This window comes from Sylvia atricapilla, chromosome 2 (assembly GCF_009819655.1).
Source record: "Sylvia atricapilla isolate bSylAtr1 chromosome 2, bSylAtr1.pri, whole genome shotgun sequence".
NCBI lineage: Eukaryota > Metazoa > Chordata > Aves > Passeriformes > Sylviidae > Sylvia > Sylvia atricapilla.
Window position 1 is genome coordinate 19,363,024 of NC_089141.1, and position 21,567 is coordinate 19,384,590.

Consider the following 21,567-nt stretch of genomic DNA (forward strand, 5'->3'; position numbering starts at 1 on the left):
AGTAGCTATCTTAACAGATATTAAACAGGACCTTTTTAAACTTAAGATGTGTAAGATGGCAGTAGAAAAACTGATCAAATGTTGGGAATTCAGCTTAAGCCATTTTTTCTAAGTATTATTTATATACAATTGAGATACTTGGTAATGATCAGTCATTAATACTAGTTAAGGGAATGTGAACAGCAGGAAAAGATAATAGTAAGTGATCAATAAACTACATAAAATGTCAAGAATACAACAATCAATTTCATACTTTTACAGAAGCTATTACTACGGTTCCTAGTTTTAATTCAGGATTTTCCTGACTACCAAGAAAAAGCCTCAACAAGAGCTATATTGAATTGAAATTAATGAGTGTTTGTTCTCAACTGAAAACAAACAAAAATTAATCCCTCACATTTGCTTCAAAATGTCCATTGTATCCAGCACTTCACTGAACCATTTATAATTCTCCAGAATTTTGGAGAAAAACAATTCTCTGACATTTTTTCTTCAATTTCATCCATAACTGGAAAAGACTTTCCTGTTCTTGGATTTTCAGAATAAATACTATGGGTCCATGTAATAATTAGCCAGATTGTGAGAATGGGAATGATATATGGAAACTAGATTTGTCACCCTGTCATCTTAGGCGGTTGCAGTGCATTTTGCGATCCATAAGATGAGTTATTCCAATGCAAAGTTAAATGCCCAGGAACAATTCCATCTGTGATTACAGTTATATTGTTACTTCAGGTCCTAATTTACCAAGAACTGATTATAAAAATTACTACTTGATCAAGTTTCCTGAAGCTTGAGCATTAAACAAAGATCTGCAAAAAGGTTTTAAAAATTAATTCATAACCATTAATCTGTTTGAAAATCTGAAAAAGAAAAATAAGATCCAAAACATGGATTTCCTTGATAAACAAGGAGAGAAAAATCTATAACTTCCAATTACGAACATTTAAACTAACAACAGGTCATCTTATTTGTGTCCATACAGTCTACTGACTAGATGCATTGCATTGACTGAAATTATTATTAAAATAAAAAAGTGAGCAGACAAAAAAAAAAAAAAAAAAAAGGTTTTACAGCCGTTTGAAACCTGTAAAATTTTTGAAAGCCTGCCTCCTTCGTGTTTCACAGCACTCTTAGCTTTGGGCAGATATGTCTTACAGAACAAAACAGTGGCGACAATTTCTCAAATTAGCTTTTGAGTATATGCCAAATAGCTCAGAAGAAACATTTAGCAAACAAGGTCTATCTGATTTGGCTCCTTTTTAGATCAAAACTTCCTGTATCTACTGAAGAAAAAGAAATTACACTCTCATCTTTCTCTCTGTATAACTTTGGGGTGGTGGTGATGCTGGGTTTTCTTTTTAATTTTACTTTGTGCAGTGGCAAAGTTCCCTGGTTTTTTTGTGCAAAACACCAAGCAGTCAGTACAGATGTCAAGGAGTTTAATTCATAATTAGTTTGTGACATCTTTCCCCCCCACCCAAGTCACTTATACCAGCAGTGCATGACAAGTTAACATAGCAAAACCAGGGAATTTTATGTTAGTGAGGATTTATGTGGGATCCACATCTGGAATCTACACACTCAAGGTGTTGCAACAGCCTCTAAACACAAAATTCCATCTGCTTTTTAATCCTCCTAAGGAAGTGAAGAGAGGACACAGAATCAGCAGTGCCAGTTTTGCTCCCAACAGAGCAAACATACATATGTATCATTGTATGCTTGGGTATTTTTTAAATCTGAAATCCTATATACTTCAAAATGATAGTGTAGTAATTTGCACCAAAAAGCTCTTTCAACAACAAGTGTTCATAGCACTGAAATATGAATACAAGACAACACTTTAAATCCATAAATGAAAAAGCAAATACTCCACTGACACTAGCTTTCAAACAAACAAACAAAAACAACAAAAAAACCAAACAGGAAAACAAACCCAAAAAGCCACGTGAAGTTTCTAAGTAAGCAATAAGGAATGCAACTGTGTCATTCATAGCATACAGTTCTAGTAACAGGACGCACTGTCACATATTAATGTAACATTTAAGCATAAAACTCTTTAATTGTTCCCATAAAGACTTAAATCTGTTTTAACAAATGCCTTCAAGTTTGCATTTTCTAGTACCATCAGTATATTAAATTTATTATAGTTTTGAAGCTGCCAATCAGACTATCAACAATGCAGGCTGTGCCTTGGAATGTGTCTGGAAACACATCCTTAACAGAAATTCTAGAGAAGTTTGTTGTGGTCTGAGAGGCAGCAATATTATTCCAATATTAGTAATGGAAGTAATTTGAAGTATTTTTTCCAGAAGTATTTGAAGTATGGCTCTTATTCAATGACCAGGGTTATATTTCACAGTGTCAGGAGTGCACTGTCAGTGAGTCCATCCCTCACTTTGTAATTATATGGCCCAATAGTCAGGTCAGTATTTAGAAATGTTTATACAACACTGTGCATATAGAAAGAGCTTCATAAATTTTGAAGCTAAAAAACAAAAAAAAACCTAAAAACAAACCAAGAATAAAAAAATGACACCAACTAACTTTTATTTTCTAGTTAATGATACTAAGTTGTTTTAACCAAGAGCTGTATTTGTAGAACCAACCTAGACAAAGAAGAGGTTCCACCTACAACTGTGTGTGTACTCTGGCATCTTTACAGGGAGATAACTAAGCACAAAGAAGGCTAGGCTCAGTCTGCAGAAAACTTAGAATCTGCCACATCAAACACAGCCTAGAAGCAAAAACATCAAATTGGAAGTGTTCATAAAAAGCAGGTCTGTAACGCGAACGTTTGCAAAGCACATACGTGGAAAGGACAAAGAGCAATGGTGTGGCACAGAGCCACAGAAAGAAATCACATGCAATGCAGAAGCGCAAAGACAAAAACAAAGTGAGGACAAATGGAGATGTTTGGTGCAGCAAGAATAGTTTCAGTGTTTGAACACAATGTTTATTTAAGCCTCGGCAATCTTGAGTGAATACGCATGCAACAAATACTAAAATCACATCACTGTTACCATCAAAACAGTCCTATACACGCTCCAGAAATAGTCTCCATTCTTGTCCTGGAGGTTCAACATTAAATCTATTATAAGTAATAGCTGTGCTAAAGGAGGGTGGTGAGCAAAATCATTCAGAAAACGAGGCAGGACCCACTGCTGTCACCTGTTCCTGAGAGCAGGCACGCAGCGACAGGGGAAGCTGAACTGAACAAAGCAACTCCACTCCAGGCAGACTCCCGGAGCAGCTCCCACCCAGCTCCCAGTGGCAGTATATTAAAGCTGCCACTTCAACTGGAGCGACCTCTTGGCTCCAGGCTGGGCACGGCCCTCGTTTTGTGTCTGGCCCCTGTTTTGACGGGCCCCTTCCTCTCAGGGGAGCCGGAGCCGCCGAGCGCCGGCGGCGTTTGCGGGGGGCTCCCGGCGGGCTCCCAGCGCGACCCCGCACTGGCCCCGAGCGCGGCGGATCCCGGGGGAAGAGCGGCGGCGGGCGGGGGCGCTCCGGCCTCTCTCCCCTCGTCGCCGTTGCGGAGGGGGAGGAGGCGAGCGCGAAGGAGCTCCCACACCCCCATAACTCACCAGCTGCCCGGCTGCGGCGGCGCCTCTTCCCCTTCCGCCATAGCTGGTGACGTGCCCGCCGGCCCGGCCGTAAAGCGCGCTCGGGAGGTGTTCCCCGGCGAGGCCGCTCCTCCCGAGGCCGGCCCCCTTCCCCGCTCCCGTCCCCGCCTCCCCGGCGCCGGGCTGAGGCCGCGGGCCGCAAAGCGCGGAAGCCGGGCACGGGCCGAGGGCGAGGCGGGCGGTGTGAATGTTTTGGCTTTTCGTAAAGCTGAACTGCTTTGCCAGATATAGACCGGATCATTAGGTGAGGTCCCCCACAGTGTTTAATGTGCCAGAGGTTGGACGGATTCCGCGAGTCGGGGAAATTCACAAGTTTCACGCCGTTTCCAAGGGCTAAAAATCTCTTAGGTCCATTAGCCACCCTGGGCAGAACGACAGTAATGCTCTCTGTCATGCTCACGTTCCTTACCCACCTGCATCCTCAAAGGGGGAAAAAATAGTATACTTCAATGGAAGTTGAGAAAAATCACTGGAGCGGGTTTCACACGGGATAACAGTGCCATCTTAGGAGAAATTCCAGGTCTGTTTCACTTCCACGATTGACTGGGGATGTGCTCCAGCCGGCAACGCCCAGGCTGGGAGCGGGACGGCTCCTGCGGGAAGAGATACTCCATCGGCACGCTCGCCCTGCAGGCCCCAGAGGGAAACGCGCACCCTCTGCAGGCGCCTAGCCGTCCCTCAGAACAGATTACGGGAATTACAACCAAGAAAATAGGTATTTTACGATATGAAACCGGCTTGAGGCAATGAAGTGAATGTTGTGAAGACCAGATAAGTTTTAATTCCTTTCTTCTTTCTCTCACGTCTATATTTTCCACTTAAAAAAAAAAAAATTCAAAAGGCATCTGAACGCCCACTTCTCTTCCAGAAGACTGCTCTGCGAGAGGCGGCGGCGGCAGCAGCCGTGCCCAGGGCAGCGCGGAGCCCGCTCCGCCCCGCGGGCAGTGCGCAGGCGCGGCGGCGGCGGCGGCGGCGGCATGGGGGACACGCTGGAGGAGCCGTGGTGGGATGCCGAGACCGGGGCGGGCGGCACTCCAGGTACTCGTCTCCTAGAGCTCGCTCTTCACGCTGGGATTTTTTGAGGCTTTTTGTCTGAGAACCTGTCCTCCACCTTCCTTCCCTGCCCTCCCTCCTTGTCGTTGGATTTGGTTGTTTTTTTCTTTTTTTCCACTTCCACCCTCCGCCTTTCCCTTCTCTGCTTTTAATTTACTTCTCCAGGTTTTCCACTCTCGCTTTCCCCCCGTGCCTGCTTTTCCCTGCTTGCTACCGAGGCCAGGCTTACTTGTAAAGCCGAATCTCTGCAGAGAGGTGATGTCCAGTCTCTGATCAGAGCCCTGGGGTAGACGATGGAGCAGGAAAAGAAAATACCAGTACCTAGGTAACAACAGGAGCCCACTTAACAAAAATGCGTTTGTGCACAGTTTAAAAAGTGGGGCTAAGGGAATGGGAAATCCTTTTGAATTCAGAGCTCAGCTCTCCCTTGCATTCATTTACCTTCCAAACTGTATCTTCTTCCCAAGAGTTTATTTGATGAAAGGCTTTTGCATAATGTATAATCCTTGTGGATTCCTTCCACCCCAGAATATTCTGTGATTGTGTTTGCCATTACCAGCATGAACTTATTTGCAGTTCTGTAAGGCTTAGGAAACAGAAAATTCATAGTAGAGCCTTCGGAGGGAAAAGTATCTTTGGTACTTGAAAAGCATCACCCATGTGCTCACTGGGGTGTGTCGCATCACCCTTGCTCTGTGTTACTGTAAAAGGGCAGGAGTTAAATAGTTCTTTGCAGCCATTGCTCTCTGGAGTATGGAGCTGTGACTGATGTGTCCTTTTTCCCCTGATGGTTATGATACCTGGCTCATACACTTGTATTTTTTCAATGTGTCTTGAAACCACAAGCTGTAAAATGTTTTATCTGTGATGCTTACATTTAGTGTGAAAATCTAGGTAGAATTAGGCACCTAAGATGACTTTAGACTTTATAGTGCCCTATTTTATTGATTGTTTTTGAATTTCTTTTAAAGTACAATGTTGGCAAGAGTTGGGAACAACTGGGAGTTATCTGCACCTCTGCAAAGACTCCATTTTTTTCAGTGTCTTGATAATTGGTGCTTATGTCCTGTGAAAGCTACTTGGAGAATAGTTAGCAATATAAAAGTTGTATGTATGTAATAAAGGGGGGTCACAAGACCTAATTAGGCTTCTGAACATATAATTTTTATTTTTAGTCTCACGTGGGTTCCTTAAGCAGTCCCAGTTTCAATGCTCTTCATTAGGAATTTATCGTAAGAGCCTACCTGCACATTCTGCCTCCTCAGGTTTCATTTGGGGTGGGTGATTAGCTGTCTGGTACAGTGTTGGCAGCTTTCCTTTAGAAACTGGATACAGAGCAAGACTTTGATGATGAACTTTTGACATAATGGATGAACCATCTGACTTTGAGGTGAGAATGTGAATGACAACTTTTCCACTTACGAAAAACTCCTTGGGATTTTTGCAATAGTATTTTTGAGCTACTGAAAGAATTCAGGTGGAACATAGCCTCTGGAGGTGTCTAACCCAATCCTCTATACTTTACTCCAAGAACATTCTTTGTGTGTGTTACAGGTGTGTGTCGTGCAAACTAGGTACTCTGCTGTCTGCAGCTCACCTTTGTAAACTTGTTGGCAGCTTCTTTTCATGGAGCCTGTTGTTGGATGAAGTTGACACAAGCTATCAGTAAACATAAAACATTTGTTACTTTTATTTTATGTAGCTATTTTCCACAAAAACCGGTAAAATCAAAGGTTAATTTGTACAGCATCTTATCGATGCTGTAAAACGCTTTAAAATCAGTTGGCATAGAAGAGGAAATCAGGGTTCACAAAGTATGATGTAGGCAGCAATACAAGAAAATAATTGCACATTAGTGAGCACCTTTGAAAGACTTAGTCAATTTTATTTCTGTGAAACGTCCAGTTTCTTTAAAAAAAAATACTATCCAACCTCATTTGCTGATCTATTTAAAAATAACATTTCTGCCATAACTGCAGAATTGGAAATGTACTTTTGAAATTCTGATCTTTTGCCACATCCTTTAAAATTAACCCTAGAAAAAGCTCTGACTACAGAATATTCATCAGAACTTAGCTCTCAAAAAAGTGTTAGATTTTAGCCACTTGTAGTTAGAAAAGGCTGCTTTTAAAATGGATATGAACATCGTTCATACACTCCACCTAAAGATTATGAAAACACAAAATATATATATATATAAATATCCTAGTGTACGGATATGTAATTCTAAATTTGCTTTTGGCCATATCATTAGAAGTCGTTATTTTAGAGTCCATATTAAAGATTAAAGGTAATTGCTCTCACCTTAAGACATGAATGTTTACACTGCTGCAAGTGATTTATAGGTGGTAAAAAAAGCCCACAAAACCCAGGGAGAAAATGCTAAAGGGTTTACCCATCTTTTTACCTTGTCACATGACAAAAACTAAAGAATCTTGCCTAATGACAGTCTTCAGCAAACCTTTGGGATGTGATTTGTGGAGGGAGTGGTTAGGGATTATTCTCTAATTAGCAGCATAGTTTAGTGTTAAGTGTCCCACTTCATGCAACTGCAGGACTTCCTTACCTTCTCTTTTTCCAGTTTATGCCACAACTTTGTCCAGTCTTTCATGTGATTTTTATATTGCATTCAGAATTACAAGTGAAAGGATAAGGAATTTGGAGGAGTTTATTTCGTACTGGTGAAGGACAGCAACTTTCCGCTTCCCTCTGTGAACAGAAAAGAGAAATTCTCACAGCACTATAAATGTATGGATCTTGTCTGTAGCTGGTGGGCCTCATCTCCCAGTCAGTTTGAGGGAGAGGGATGGAATTCTATTTTTCAGAAATTCTTCCAGTTTCCTCCTTTTTAGTTACCACTCTTTGTCTTTCATTCTCCATGCTTTCTGTATCACCCTTAATCCTGTAGTGTAGTGTAGTATCCCCATTTGTCAGTTTTAGATCCTTAAGTAGGATCTACCTATGATGGGCATGGCCCTCTTAGGTAGAAATTAATTGTGTCATTGCAAGACAGGAGCAAAACTCTTGTATGTCAGCAGCACAAATAGATGAGAAGAATAATACGGAACCACAGAGGATGACTTGGCAGTGCTTGTGGGGTCCTGTGTGGGCTCTAAAGCAAAGGATGCTATTGCAGGAATCGATTTCTTTTGCCAGGGGTTCTCTTTTCTTTCTGCATACTGAAGGGTGCCACTTAACATCGATTTGTAATGTGTGATTTGCAGCTATTGAGAAGCAGATTCTTCATTGTAGTGCATTCAGTGGGAGCACTTTGCTTGATCGGAGCTGAGGTCTGTTGCTGGACTCACTATGAAGAGGTTTGTATCTTTATTTTGATTCATCAGTGACTTGCTTGTAATAGAATTTGGACAGTACTTGGAGATCTTTCTGATAAGCATGCCAAGTTGACAGCTGCTTTTTGAAATATATGTTTCTTCACATCAGTGTACATTCATTCTGCAAGTTGCAATGGGCTTCTGTGAGCTGTGTTAGGATCTGAGCATACATGATACAGACACTCAGAACTTGATAGCTGCAGATCTAGTGAATACAACGGGAACCCTTTCCTTTTTACGGTGGAAAAGTCATTCTTTAATGTCTGCATATTAATGCAGGTGTGTCTTGTAGGACACGGCTGAAATAATTTTTCAGTAGACTGATCTTTTAAAACCTTTTTTAAAGTGTTTTTAGAGAATTTCTTGTGAAGCTGTTGAGGAAGGCATAGGTTTCTTGTGGTTTTGCAAAAACAGTCACACAGCAGTGCTAACATGCTGTACTGTCTCAGTGGTTAAGGTGAACTTTGAGCTGTGAAATAAAAGGGAAAAGTCGGGTAACTGAATGCATCAGAATCTCTCCTTGCTTCAGCAAAAGGATAGCATTTCTGGCTATGGCACTGTTCACCACCAACTTTTGCTTTTTTTTTTAGGAATTAGGATTTGGCAGTTCTTAAAGAAACACCTATGTGTAAGGAGTTTTCCCACGTATTTTCAGTTGAGCCATTTAGACTGTTGGAATGCACTCTGTTAGGGGAAGAAGAACGAGGGAGACATTAATACCAGAGAAATAAATTAATTTTTATAGCAGTAACTAGTGTTAGTTGGTATTACTGGGATTCTTGTGTCGGGGTTCCTTGCTGTAGTTCTAGCATTTTGTTAGTCTTTCTTAATGTTCTATAGAACAGTGAGAAATTTTCTTCCAGAGCAACAATTGCTATTTTTCAAAAATTGGAAACAACAAGCATGGAGTCTCTTCTAATGTTTTTGTTTCTGTTTTTTGTTTGAGGTCTTTTTGTCTGTGTGTTGGCTGAAGGGAAACCTTGAATTTTAAGTCTTTTAAAGAAGTTACGCTTTAAGAAAAGCAAAAATACAAATTCTCTCATGCATGAACTGGAATTTCTTGTGCAAAGACTTCAGTTAAAAAAAAAACAACACCCTTCACTAGGAGCAATGAATCCAGTTGCATATTGTAAGAGAATGTGAGGAGTTGAAAGGAAAGGCAAAATTGTGGAGGAATCGAAGAATAAAGTTGCACTTCTGTGTAAGCCACAACTTACTGTTAAGCTTGATACTATTTTAATCAGTTCTAAAATACTCTTTTAGTGAACTGAAATCTAAATACTGTAGTCCAAATGGTGAGAGTTTATATAGCTGATGCAAACAATGTCCATCTTGATTCTTGCATCTGTTTTCCTAATATAACATCTGCATGAATTGGAGTGAAGATAATCACACTAGTTAAATCCTTGAAGAGGGAGTTGCTTATCTTCACATCATGCTTTTAAAGTGATGCTTGGCACAGGCTGTGCATTTCTCTAAATTCAGTACATTATGCAAGAGCAGATTTCTCCATGCCTTTCTTCATTCCACCCTTAGTGTTGAACTTAGGATATCTATACCGAGACGCTTCTTGGCTAGACCAGCTTAGAAAACGTGCCACCTTCTGCAACCCCTCTTCATGTGATTGACCACATTTTTATAAATCTACTGAGATAACCTTAACTGTTGTTACTTGTAGAGCCTGTAGTACTGAATTTATAGTAGAAATCTATTTGTGTCCTGTGTTCCTGTGCTGTGAGTGGCAAAATCTGGAATTGCACCAGAAAAAATGGAGCAGAGCATGGTCCCTGCAGACATGCAGTTAACTTTGGCTCCTAAGAATTTGGCTGTCCTGATGTCCTATGATTGGTGACCATTGATGTGCTGACCGTGTGGATGATTTCTGATTTTTCTCCAGTGGAAACAACTGCTGCTGAGATTCAGAGGGGTAAATCCATTTTAATGTCATAGATCACAGAAAATTTTTTACCTTCTCTCTCCACTTTGAAGGCAGGCTTTAGACACAGTCCTTATAATGCGTATCTTTCCAGAAGGGCTGTTGAGATGTCCAGCAGGAATTTTGACAGGTGTTTTGGTTGTGCTTGCTGGCTTTGGTTTGGGGATCCGAGTTGGAATTGAGCGACGGAACGTATTGGTAATCTGGAAATAAACAGAGAAAACAAATCATGCATTAGGGAGGAGAAACAAGTGGTGCTTTTAGCTTGGTAGTGCTTTTTCCACTTTATAAACCTGAATACTCTGCTTTTAGAACTGTTTGTTTAAACTTCCTTTATCAGGAGCTTTGTATTTAACTTACCTACTTGATTGGTGAATGTCAAAGAATCTCAATGGGTTGAAACTCAGAGGATAAATAAGAGGGATTTCCTGTCTGTCAGCTGACTATCAGCCCTGGGAGCTGAGTGGGTGATACAGTGCAAAGTCTTGAATTGTGTGGGTTCTCTAGGTGAATAATCAGAGAACTTCAACATGCAGAAGCAAAATTTTGATTCAGTCCAGAGTAGAAGGCAATACTCAGGTCATACTTTATTGTGAGAGATCATTCATTGACAGTGACCAATGTACACAAAATTAATGAATCTGTGAGACAGCTCTCCTTCCAGAATGATCATAGTCATATTTAATTGCAAAAAATGTAAATATGCCCAAAAAGAGTTATGATGTGCACTAAAAAGAAGTGAAGAACTGTAAAGGCAATGTTTGTTTGAAAAGTACCATTTTCCGAAACCAGGATTAAACATGCAGTACTCTCGAGAAAACCTTTTTGCATCACAAGCATTTCTATATACCTTTTTCAGTTGAGCTAAGGGTGAAAGAACTTCACTTAATTTTTTTTTTTAAAAAACCATAAAATGTAAATGGTATTCAAATGAGGACCATAAAAAACAGTGTTGGAATTCTGGGGACTTAATTGTGAGTAAGAACAAGCTAGGTCAAAACAGGTTTTGAGAAAACTTCCTAATGGCTATAGTGGTCTGTCTGGGCTGATTAAAAAAAAAAAAAAAAAATCACAAATCAAAAGCTTGCCATTTACCTGTAGATAATTATGTATGACAGGGTTTTTCAATAGAATAAAGCTGAACCAACATCATATCATTGCATGTGTTCAGCAGGGAGGAATTTGGGGAAAGTTTGCACTTCGCAGATGCTCTTAATGAATCATACTTAAGGAAAAAAAATCAGCCTGGGCTTAATTGAAGTTTGATAATAAAGAGACAAAATAATAACTATCTCCCAGGACAGTGTGGTAAGTTTCTAATAGTTCTGAAGGGGATGATTTTTAAAATTACAGAATCCTTGTTAACGATGTGCAATCCACCACTGAAACTGTTGGTTATGCAATGCCACTTTAGAGTAAAGTTTCACAGAGGATTCATAAATGTAACTGCTGAACTGATCAAAGTGTAGAAATGTCAGTTAAGTAATACGTTTGTCCACATGGTTACTAATTTTGTGAAAACATCCGCATTTCTTGTCAGGGATAATATTCCAGTCAGATATTGTTATATAGGTACATGCTATTAGATTTTTTGATGATGAGACCCATGTGGGAGGGAAAGACCTAGGTAAGTTTAAAAAACATCCCCTTGATAGTGGTCTCTAACAAAAGAATCTTGTGAGAGCAGATTTTGTGTGCCAACTGTGGAAAACCAAGGAAAATTCTCAAGGTTAGTAAATAGCAAGTGGATAGGCAGCAGAGCAGTGAGCTAGTTTTTAATAATATAATGGAGACAGTATCTGAATCTCACAGGCAGCTCTGATACAGGTACTCTGATATTCATAAACTGCACAGAAAGACAGTACTGAAATGATAATATTTCGGGTATAACAGGGAGAATATTAGAAGCAAGAGCTGACAGTAATTCATGTTAGCGAGTAAAAATATGTGTCAGTTTAGTGTTAGCAATGGAAAAATAATACATGTAGAGAAAACTAGTTCATGTACAGTAGTGACATTTATTGTCACTCAGGACACAGAGTAGGAATCTTGGAATCCCTGTAAACTGTCCTCATTGCTCAGCAACTGGCAGTTGTCATAAAGCTAACAGGTTAGGAATTACTAGAACAATAGAATAAAACGAACCCCATCATTTTTTAGTGTGTGAATCCAAACCAGCCTACATTGTGAATGTTTTGCTGGGTTTTGTCCAATCAGCTCAAGAAGGGGTATGCCAAAATGCAAAAAAAGGTGGCAAAGACTGAAATGTCTTCTGAATGAAGATAAACATACACTAAACCTTTTCAAGATTGCAAAATAGATGGTGGTGAGAAAAATAAACAACAGAAGAAATGTAGCATCATGATGAAGAGGGCAATTCTCTTGCATGCTTGAGAAGGCATCTGCTGAGGGTGGATTATGTGAAACGTGTTTTCCCTGGTCAATGAGCTATGAAACCCATTGGGACAGACAGTTTTTGAGGTGATGATAGAAATTGGTTTGGAGAGAATTTATACATCAAGGACTGCTAAACAAAAAGATGTGAGGAGATTCCAGCTGTAAGTTGCAGCTGCCAGAGGCTGGATTTTCTACTCTGTGTGCCTGGTACTTAACATTCACAGACATTTAACACTGGTCACTACCAAAGAGGAGATAGTAGTCTGAGTGTCTAAAACCTCTTCCATGTTTTTATTTTTAAAATCAGCATGTTTCAATTTGTAGCGCTTTTAAATTTTTTTAATGTATTGAGAAAGCAAAGAGTTTGGCTTTGAAAGTGAGTAAGGTAAAATGAGATGCATTTTTTGTTCCCCTGTGTTCCTTCAAGATTTTACCTCTAGGTGGCAGCGAAGATTTCCTTTTGTGTTGCATCCCAGTATTTCTTTTAAACCCGACTGAAAGTCTTCGTTAAATGCTACATAAACAAAATTAACATGCATTTTCATGGTAGGCTGGAATTTTAGCATTCATATTTTTAGTAGGAAAGGAAAAAAAAAATCCCCTTTTGCTCCCAAAACAAAAAGCATTTTGCTTCAATTATTAAAGGTGCTGGGTTAAGAAAGGAATTGATGTTGGAGGGGATGTGTTACTGCTATGTGGCTTTCCATGAGTACTGAGTTGGAAGTGTTTGCCTCTGACCATATAGTATGGCCTGATAGATGAGGCACAATATTGAGAATAAAATGTTTGGTTTATTTGGGCTATTACTGGCAGTGCTACTGTGTGATGTAATTATAGAGATGATAGAAAATGTGTCTGTTTCCAAACTAAAAGGAATTACATTAGCCATCATTTGCTAACTATGTTGAGGTGAATAGATAAAAATATTTATGTAAAGTCTTGCATACTGAAGTGAGATTGTATCTCTAGGAGTTGTGTTTGGTTGTTTGGTTAGGGTTCTTTTTGAGTAATGTTGCAGTTCAAAGATTCCTTAGGTTGCAAAGTGATTGGAGTATCGTCTGGAGTTGCTTGACCAGCCATGTCAGTACTTCAGGAAGGTATTCATAGGCCAAGATTTTTACAGGTTTTGTACATCTGACTCTGGTATTCAGACTGTAAGGTTTTATTGAACCAATGAAAAGTTAGGTGTTGAAATATCCCTGTGCTCCAGCCTATAGTTTGCACCAGTGTCTAGCTCATTAAAGCCAGCATTGACAGTATGGCCTTCTGAGCCATCAGATTTAATTTCAAGCAATTTTTTTTTCTGATTCAAAATTACGTATTTTGCAGTTCTGAATGACAGTATTGAATACCTCTACATTATTATCATTTAGTGCCTATATTTAGTGCATTATAATTGATGTACTTGTCGAAGTTTGATCTGCTTACAGAGTTTGTGTTGCCCTCTTTTGCTTGTGTCATGTTTGATTGTAGCCACAATAACTGAATTTCTCTAACTCCTGGCATGGGCTCAAACTTGAGGATAACAGTTGTATTATGGGAGTTTTTTTCCTATGCAAATAAACAACTAAACTTGGACTTCAGTGATTGTACCAGTCTAACTTCTGATGAAGGCAAGGATTTAACAAACTGCCCATCTAGTTCTCATCCTGCTCATAATGCACTTAAAAATTGGTTTATTTTTCATCATTCGTGATATAAATTGTATATCACAATATAGAATTATAGATTGAAATTCTATATCACGTGATATAATAGGAAAGAATAATTTAAGGAAAATACTTTTGACATTTAGCTTTTTTAATTCAATTACATGTGTAGCTAGATCCAGGGCTAAATTTTATTTTCTAAAGCATGTACTTGACAAATTATGCATCTCAGATAAGAGTTCTAAACAGAACATTTTGGATCAGTTGACTAGATCGGTGCTTAAGCTGCTGTAAGATGTATGCATAAAGAGGGGAATCGTACTATGTAGGAGTTGTCTGGAAAGCACTTGGAAGTTGCCATACATAAAATTCTGCATTGTTTTAGTTGTATGTGTACTGAAAGTCCTTGTGCAATACACCTAGGTCGTTCCCTACTGCTTAGTGTGGAGGCATGTAAGCAAATACATTGACCATAGCAGGATTGTATTTAAGGATGTCTGGTTTGGTTTTTAGGCAGACTTGGATGACTGAAAACCCTTAATATATAGATTTTGGTGGGTCTTTTCAATTTGATTTTTAACTATGTATGGGAAATCTGTGTGCTCACCATTCATTCAGTTCTCGTCAAATGTATGCATCCGTTCTACCACTTCATCATCTCCTTCAAGGTTAATGGTTTTAGTCTCCCTCATCCTTTTTTTGAAGCTCTCATGTGTATTCTGAATTTGCTGGCTTTGTGTTCATCATTGCTGTTTAGCTATGTCTCTTGAATTCCCATCTCTAGGCCATTTTTTATATCTGCTATCTTTCTAAATTAGGGAAGAGAAAAAAAGTTATGTTTGTTCTTCAAAAAATAAGCTGAGCTGCCTTTCATGTTCTGGAGATCCCTTGTGGGTTCCCATTAATGCTCTTGAAACACCCCCAGAAACAAAATGTTGCCCAGGAGTGACCTGTCTGAATAGTTAGGCAAAGTTATTTCCTTTACTTAATGTGTCTACGTAAGCATCGGCAAATAATTACTGCAACAACAATAACAACTCAACTGGCCACTTTTAAATTAGATTATGTGGTATGTCTGTCTGTAAATATAATAGCACCATATTGATTCAAGGCATTTGGCTTGGAAAATAGCAGTGCCTAGTTGGAGAAATGAACAGTTAAAGCTAATTTTCAAGGCAAGCAATGATCTAAGACTCAAAAAAGCTGCATTTTAAGTTCATTTTAAAATTAACTTCTGAAGCAGAAGCATCAATTGCCTGTAATAGGAATTGGCAGAAGAAAGTGTGTTAGAGTGTGAACTCTACAGGGGGACTATGTTTGTTGTCTCTTAGCAAATGACAGTAGGTACTTCAGGGATGGGGACAAACACTGACACAGGTGACCATTGAGAAAATTTCCCACATTAATATGAGAATGGCCCTTCTAATTTCAAGAAGACAATGGAGAAGGAAAGCTCTGAAACATCAGGACGTATATTGCAAACCCACGTTTTTTTCTCCCATGTGGGGACAGAGTTGGTTTATTTATATTTTAACACAATGCAATGCTTGCTTTAGGGAGTGGGCTAAGGCAAGTGTGTGTGGGAGTGTTAAGGAGAGAAAATATTTCTGTTTCTGTGCTGTTGAAGTAGTTTTTTTGGTCCTAATCCTTTCCTTTTCCTTCTGAAAGTATGATATGTGCTTTGCTTCTAGTTTGAACTTTATTCATTTAAAGGCGGGGGAGCATGTAGTATTTATTATGTAAGTTTTCTTATTTGTTTTTCTATGTCATTGTGACACTTGATATAGGAGAAATAACTTTAGGTAAGCTTCCATCTTAGGGCTTAAATTTTTAGTTTAAGATATTTGAGTAACAGAGTATCATTTGCAGCTTTAGTGAAAGTGTCCAGGGGATGGTGCTGAAGATCCTTTACTCATAGGCCCACGTCTCAAGTGTGCCTCTTGCCAGACTTAAGTTTGTTCCTGGATGATTGAATGTAGTCAGAATGAAAGCCAGGTCTGCAAGTGAGAATGAGTTAAGATTAAGTGATAAACTTGAATATTCCCTTTGGTCTCCAAGCCAGACAGTTTTGGCTGAAGTTTCTGGTTTCTTCAACTGCACAGAGCATTCAGATACTTCCTCTTCTTTACTTTTCTTTCACTAGATCCAGGCATTTGTTTTCTAGGAATTCAAAGTGAGAAGTCTCAGTTGCTCTGAATTCCCTTTTATGCAGCGCACCTGTGTGTGTGACTATAATGAGATGTGTGAGCAGGAGCAGTGTAATCCTTACACTCAGTAACTCATTTAGGGCAAGACCTAAGCCAGGCTGGTGTCTGGCTTGGCTCACTGCATTGTCACACCTCTATAAACAGCTCTGCAGAGGGAATATGACTCTACAATAATCTAGAGTCTTAGTACTTGAGCTATTAAGTGGAAGAGTTTGTTTAATCTGATGAAAACAAAACTGAGAAGAGATGTGATAATTTCTTCCAATATGTGTTGCAGAGAAAATAATTTTCAAAGTCCAGTGGGGGATTCAGGAAAGAGAATACTGGAGTATAATTTCAGCAATGTAAATTTAGTTTAGAAATTAGCAAGATTCTTAATGACAAGGGTATTTCATCCCCGTTCCAGATTTGTGGGTAACTGAAATTGTCACTGTAGAAGTTTTTTAGAACTGTATGAACCAGGGTTTTATTTGTAAGGTTTTAAGTCAAGTTATAGTGAGGAAATAGGCTCAAAAATGTCCTGAGATACTTTTGAGCTCTATTTTATGCGTCTTCTACTCTTCTGCTGATGTTTGCTTTATTTACAGCCTTCTTGATTTCAATAACATGGCATATTTGACTGAAAAAAATCTGTATTAATATTAGAAATTATTTCCATGTATGTGGCACAATTTGCACTAATGCACTTAAATGTGTTGCTGTGATCCTATTTCCTGAATGCAGAGTTTAAATCTGCTTTCTGGTGGTGGGGAAAAGAAGAATGACTGGACACAGAAGTTGTATTTACAGTTTCTAAAATTCTGTTATGTGCCTTGCTTTTCTTGGGACATGTCTTCATTGGCAAGTGTGATGGCATTATTTTAAACTCCAGATAACTTAAAGTCTCATTTCTAGTAGATAATTGAGAAGATGCAGAGAAGGGTACGGTTATATGGTGAGTTAACTCCTGTGGGATGAGGTTACCTGGGGCTGGTTGATCAGCATTGTCATGCAGCTGCCATGAGCAGCTGTTTGTTGTTAATCTTCCCTTTGCCCCTTGAAAATCCAAGGGGTCTCGGGCACCTTGATAGGGCGCTTGGGGGTCCCTAGGAACAGAAGTGTGTGGCCTTTTTAGAATTCTACACATGCTGCAATAGCAGTTGTGGCCTGCACAGGGGAGTGCTGGCACTTACACGTTCCTCCAGGCGCTTTTAGGTGTCAGTGCTGTTGGAGGGAACACAGCCTGGGTGAGACCAGCAGCCAAATTGGTTTAAAGCTTCTCTGCCATTTGTCGAGTAAGATTCTTGGCAGTGAAGGATCATTCTGTACAGACTGGGGGCACGGAGGGATGTTTGTGTTTGGGTATTTTTGATAAAGTTTTTAAAGGTGTTTGAAACTGCACTTATAGCCACGCACACCTTTTAACATGAAAACGCCTTCATTATCAATATTGTCTGTTCAAAAGCTTTGAAGATGTTTTCTCCATGTTAGCAAATTTTTATGTTTAAAAGGTTTACAGAGGTTCTGTATGGAGAAGGAAAAAGACCCGCTTTGCTTTAATATCATGGCTTTATTCTGTCTGTGAGTGGGCTGTTTTCCTCTTGGAAGGCCACATAAAAAGATGTGTTAATCAGAGTCCTATTTTCAGTATGTATTTTTTCCTAATATATATATTATATAAAATTATAATTAACAAAAAAACCCCTCTCTACCTTTTTTCCAGCTAAGACTGATGTTTCCTCAGGACAAAACATGACCTATAGTGGCTTGATTATGAGACAATCAAGTATAAGAAAATGTAGGTACTAATCATATTCAAAGCTGCCTTGCTCCATTTTTGCACAATTAACTACTCTCCCAAGAGAGATACAGAATTATTTTAATGGGACTGATGAATGTTTGTTGTATATTTGAAGTGCTTAGTGATGTATTTGCATGCTAGATTTTTCTCTTGAGGCAATGGTGGTGGGACCAGGACTTTGGCAGAGATTGCACTATAAAATGCTCCTTTTTGCTTGTCCATTCAGTTATGCTGATGTAGCTGTTTTATAAAGCTGTGTTGTGAAATGGATCCTGTTCTGTTGAGCTTGTTTGTTTGGGTGTTTTGTTGTTGTTGTTGTTGTTTTGGGAGTTTTTTAATGAGGATTTCTGGAGTATGGCTTTTTGTTTGTGGTCTTGCTTTTTTTTTTTTTTTTTTTAATCCAGGTTAGTTTCTTGACCTGGTTCACAGTGCTGCCCTCTGGAACAGTGGTCACAGCACAACTGAAAGGGCAGTATTTTGTAATCTGGGTTGTGGTAGGGGTGAAAAAGGGGAGGGAGCTTCTTTGGCTCATCCCTGTTTGAAGACCCTGTAATGTCAGACTACTGCATGGCAAATGAAGAGACATTGATTAAAAGAGGTCTTTCCACTTGTACTCAAAAGGTGTTTCTCAAGAATACTTTGTGGTCAGAAGAGAATCATATTCAGTTGGCAACTCTGCTTTTGGTGTTCTTGGGTGCCCACGGTATTGTGGGTCATTGACTAAAGTGGTAGCTAGAGCACAGAGAGAATGTACCTTCATCTTGGGGGCCACTGGCTGCAGATCTGTGAAAATACTCCATGCTGCCTAAATTTTTATGGCTTGTCCTTTTCTTTTTTGAGCAATTTAGCACTTAAAGTACTTGATGTTAATTTTAAAACAGTTTTATACACCCACTTGTGCTGTATTTGAACCCTAAGATCTTTTTTCTCTTCTGTTTCTTGGTAACATAATGTTTTGGTAGTCTTTCCTTAAGCCTGGAGATTAGGCAGTTGTCAGTTTTTGTTTTGCCTGTCTCAATAACTGTTTCCTAGGGACAAAGTCATCCTGCAGATGGTTACTCCATTTCTATCATCTAACCCTGCAGCATCCATTGAGTCTTATTCAGAAAATAGAGCTGTACAATTCTGTTTCTGATTATTTTTTCCCTAGTGTGGGGAGCATGCCTTCCTAATCCTTCCATGAAATGCTTCCATACAGATCTTTTTCTTATTACAGCCTTACATGCTGTCCGCAGACACAGTATTGGCTATGGTGCTTTAGATCAGGAAGATTGGCAGTCTGCTCCTGTAATTTTTGTCAATTTTATTTCTTAATCAGTGGCTTGCAGGAGGTCTTTAAATAACTTGAGATACTACCTCATAGTTGATGGATGGGTGCTTTGGTGTCAGATTACCATTATCACTTTGCATTATCTTATTTTTGCTTCTTCGCCTTTTCCCTCCCTCCCCTCATCCATCCTCCCTGTAAGGACAAAAATTGGAAGTATTTCTTCTGAGAAATTTAGTCACATTTAAAAAATGGCTGAAAAATGCTGAACACCAAAGTGTTGGTGCTGCCCTTGCTTGTGTCCATTTGATCATTCACTGAAATAAACCCAAAAAGATGAAGGAAAGTGGGCTGGTAACTGCTGTCATTTTTTAATTAATTCTCCCTCTCTTTCACTGGGAACTAAACATAAAGGAGAAAGGGTAGATTTTTAGACCTTAGAGATGCTTGCCAAGAATTTTGGAAAAGAGAAGGATTGATATTATGATCTGCTGAAAACTGTTCTTATGCTCTCTTTTACAGTTTAATCCCTCTCATATATGCTTCTTATTATGTGACCTTATTTCCCTATAACATTTAGATAGACCATTACATACCTCTCAGACTTTAGGCTTTTGAGCAACTGCTGAAAGCAAAAGTATCTCAGCCTCCAAATTAATAGCAATACTTACCACTTATGGAGTAGTTGAAATTCCTAGAAAAGCTACCTTACTTGTCGAATTTTAAAATGATTATGCTTGATGTTTTTGTTCAGAGTGCTTGAATCAATGTGCAGGTAACTTATTTAAACTTCTTGCTCTGCTGTTTCCTTATTGTCTGCCAAGGAAGCAGGTGGCTATTCCCACTCTGCAAAATGGAAATACTCTGATATATGGAGAGATGATCTGAACAACTCGAGGTTAATTTGTAAATTAATAATTTGCTTCCTTAAGCTATGCTTTCTGTTTGCTATTTTTTGATAAAATTACAGCTAACTTCTTTTTGTTTAAACAATTAAGTTTCAGCTCTCAGCAAATACATCCAGGTGTTTGTTTTCTCTGCTTTGAAACCAATCTTGGGAATTCAAACAGAAAGAACCTGCTTCATTGTGAAAATATTATTTTCAGGCAAAAATAATTATTGGATTTTTTTATCTGTTGGAATGACTGAGAAAAATTTTGCCGTGAAGTCAGTTAAATCTACACAGGTTGTTTTATCAGCAGGCAAACTCAAGCTTCCCTCAATGAAGGTGCATTTTCAGGAAAGGAACCAATTACGTTTCCAGGCACTGCTGAAGCTTCTTACTTAGGAGTTAATGGTCATGAGTGGCTGCTTCCTTTGTCTTTTGTTTATTAGACAGTTACCGATAAATCATTATGAGTTTAAGACAGGGACAGGAGTACTGTCCTGTTAAATGATTATACTTATAAATGGCGTGAACTCTCATCTAGATTTTGTGTTCAAATCTAGCTTTAAAGACTGAACTTCCTTATTCATAATAGCTTGGTAAGTGTCCAAAGGACTGTGTGTGCTTATTGCTATGTCCTGATTTGTGCTTTTCTTTTATAAGGTATTGTAATAGATGACCAGGTGGTTAATGATCAACACATTTCTCTATATTTTTGAAGGTAAATCTGATTTTTTTATACACACTTTTTATGTCTAACTGAATAAAATACTAATGCCTCTGGAGGACAAGCATTAATCCTTTAATTTTTTGAGAATTTGGTGTCCGTCAGTGTGCTGGCAAGTGACTACTTAGACAGTTACTCAGTACCATGCTTGTAATGTGTTTCTGCAGAGATCTTAGGTACAGATCAGCAGGATATGCAGTGTCCCAAAGAACAGAAGTGCAGAAGAGAGAATGTATGTTGAAGATACTCATTTTTGGGCTCTGAACTGAGGCCTGCAGTTAAGAATGTGCAGCCTGAATTTAATTAGGTAACTCATTCACATAATTAACATGCTCTAAAAATGTTTTGATTTTGTTTTGCCCAAGTTTTAGCTGCTGTCTTCATCAGTAACTTTTGCTGAAGTTGGTGTGAGTCAAAGTTTGCTTTGCAGAATAAGACTATGTACTCCTTCTGACCCAGGTCTTAGTCAGAGCTCACTTGTGTCGCCATGGAGATAGAGTGAGACAAAACAAGGACGAAGGACCTTTTATGAAGCCTAGTAACTTCAGATTGTATAAACTGGGGTTATGCAGATCCACACACAATTTCTCTTTTTGAAACTGCCATTGTTCAACTATATGTGACAGAAATGGATAATAACATATCTTATATAATTTAATGGTTTTTTCTTCCCATTGTTTACTGAAAAAAGTGTATATGGGCAGTGG

General features: G+C 39.0%; 2 protein-coding genes across 3 annotated transcripts in view; one reads left to right on the forward strand and one right to left on the reverse strand.

The window, feature by feature from the left end:
- TBC1D23 (TBC1 domain family member 23) overlaps positions 1-3,681 on the reverse strand; it is a 31,348-nt gene extending 27,667 nt beyond the window's left edge. The window contains exon 1 of one of the 2 annotated variants that reach the window (XM_066340920.1): positions 3,585-3,681. In XM_066340920.1, the coding sequence (XP_066197017.1) occupies positions 3,585-3,625 (41 nt within the window). In that variant the 5' untranslated portion in view covers positions 3,626-3,681. The remainder of the gene's footprint in view (positions 1-3,584) is intronic. The other variant, XM_066340919.1, reaches the window with a different exon arrangement.
- Positions 3,682-4,589: 908 nt separating this feature from the next.
- CMSS1 (cms1 ribosomal small subunit homolog) overlaps positions 4,590-21,567 on the forward strand; it is a 222,429-nt gene continuing 205,451 nt past the window's right edge. The window contains exon 1 of the mRNA XM_066340924.1: positions 4,590-4,661. Within this exon, the coding sequence (XP_066197021.1) occupies positions 4,601-4,661 (61 nt within the window). The 5' untranslated portion in view covers positions 4,590-4,600. The remainder of the gene's footprint in view (positions 4,662-21,567) is intronic.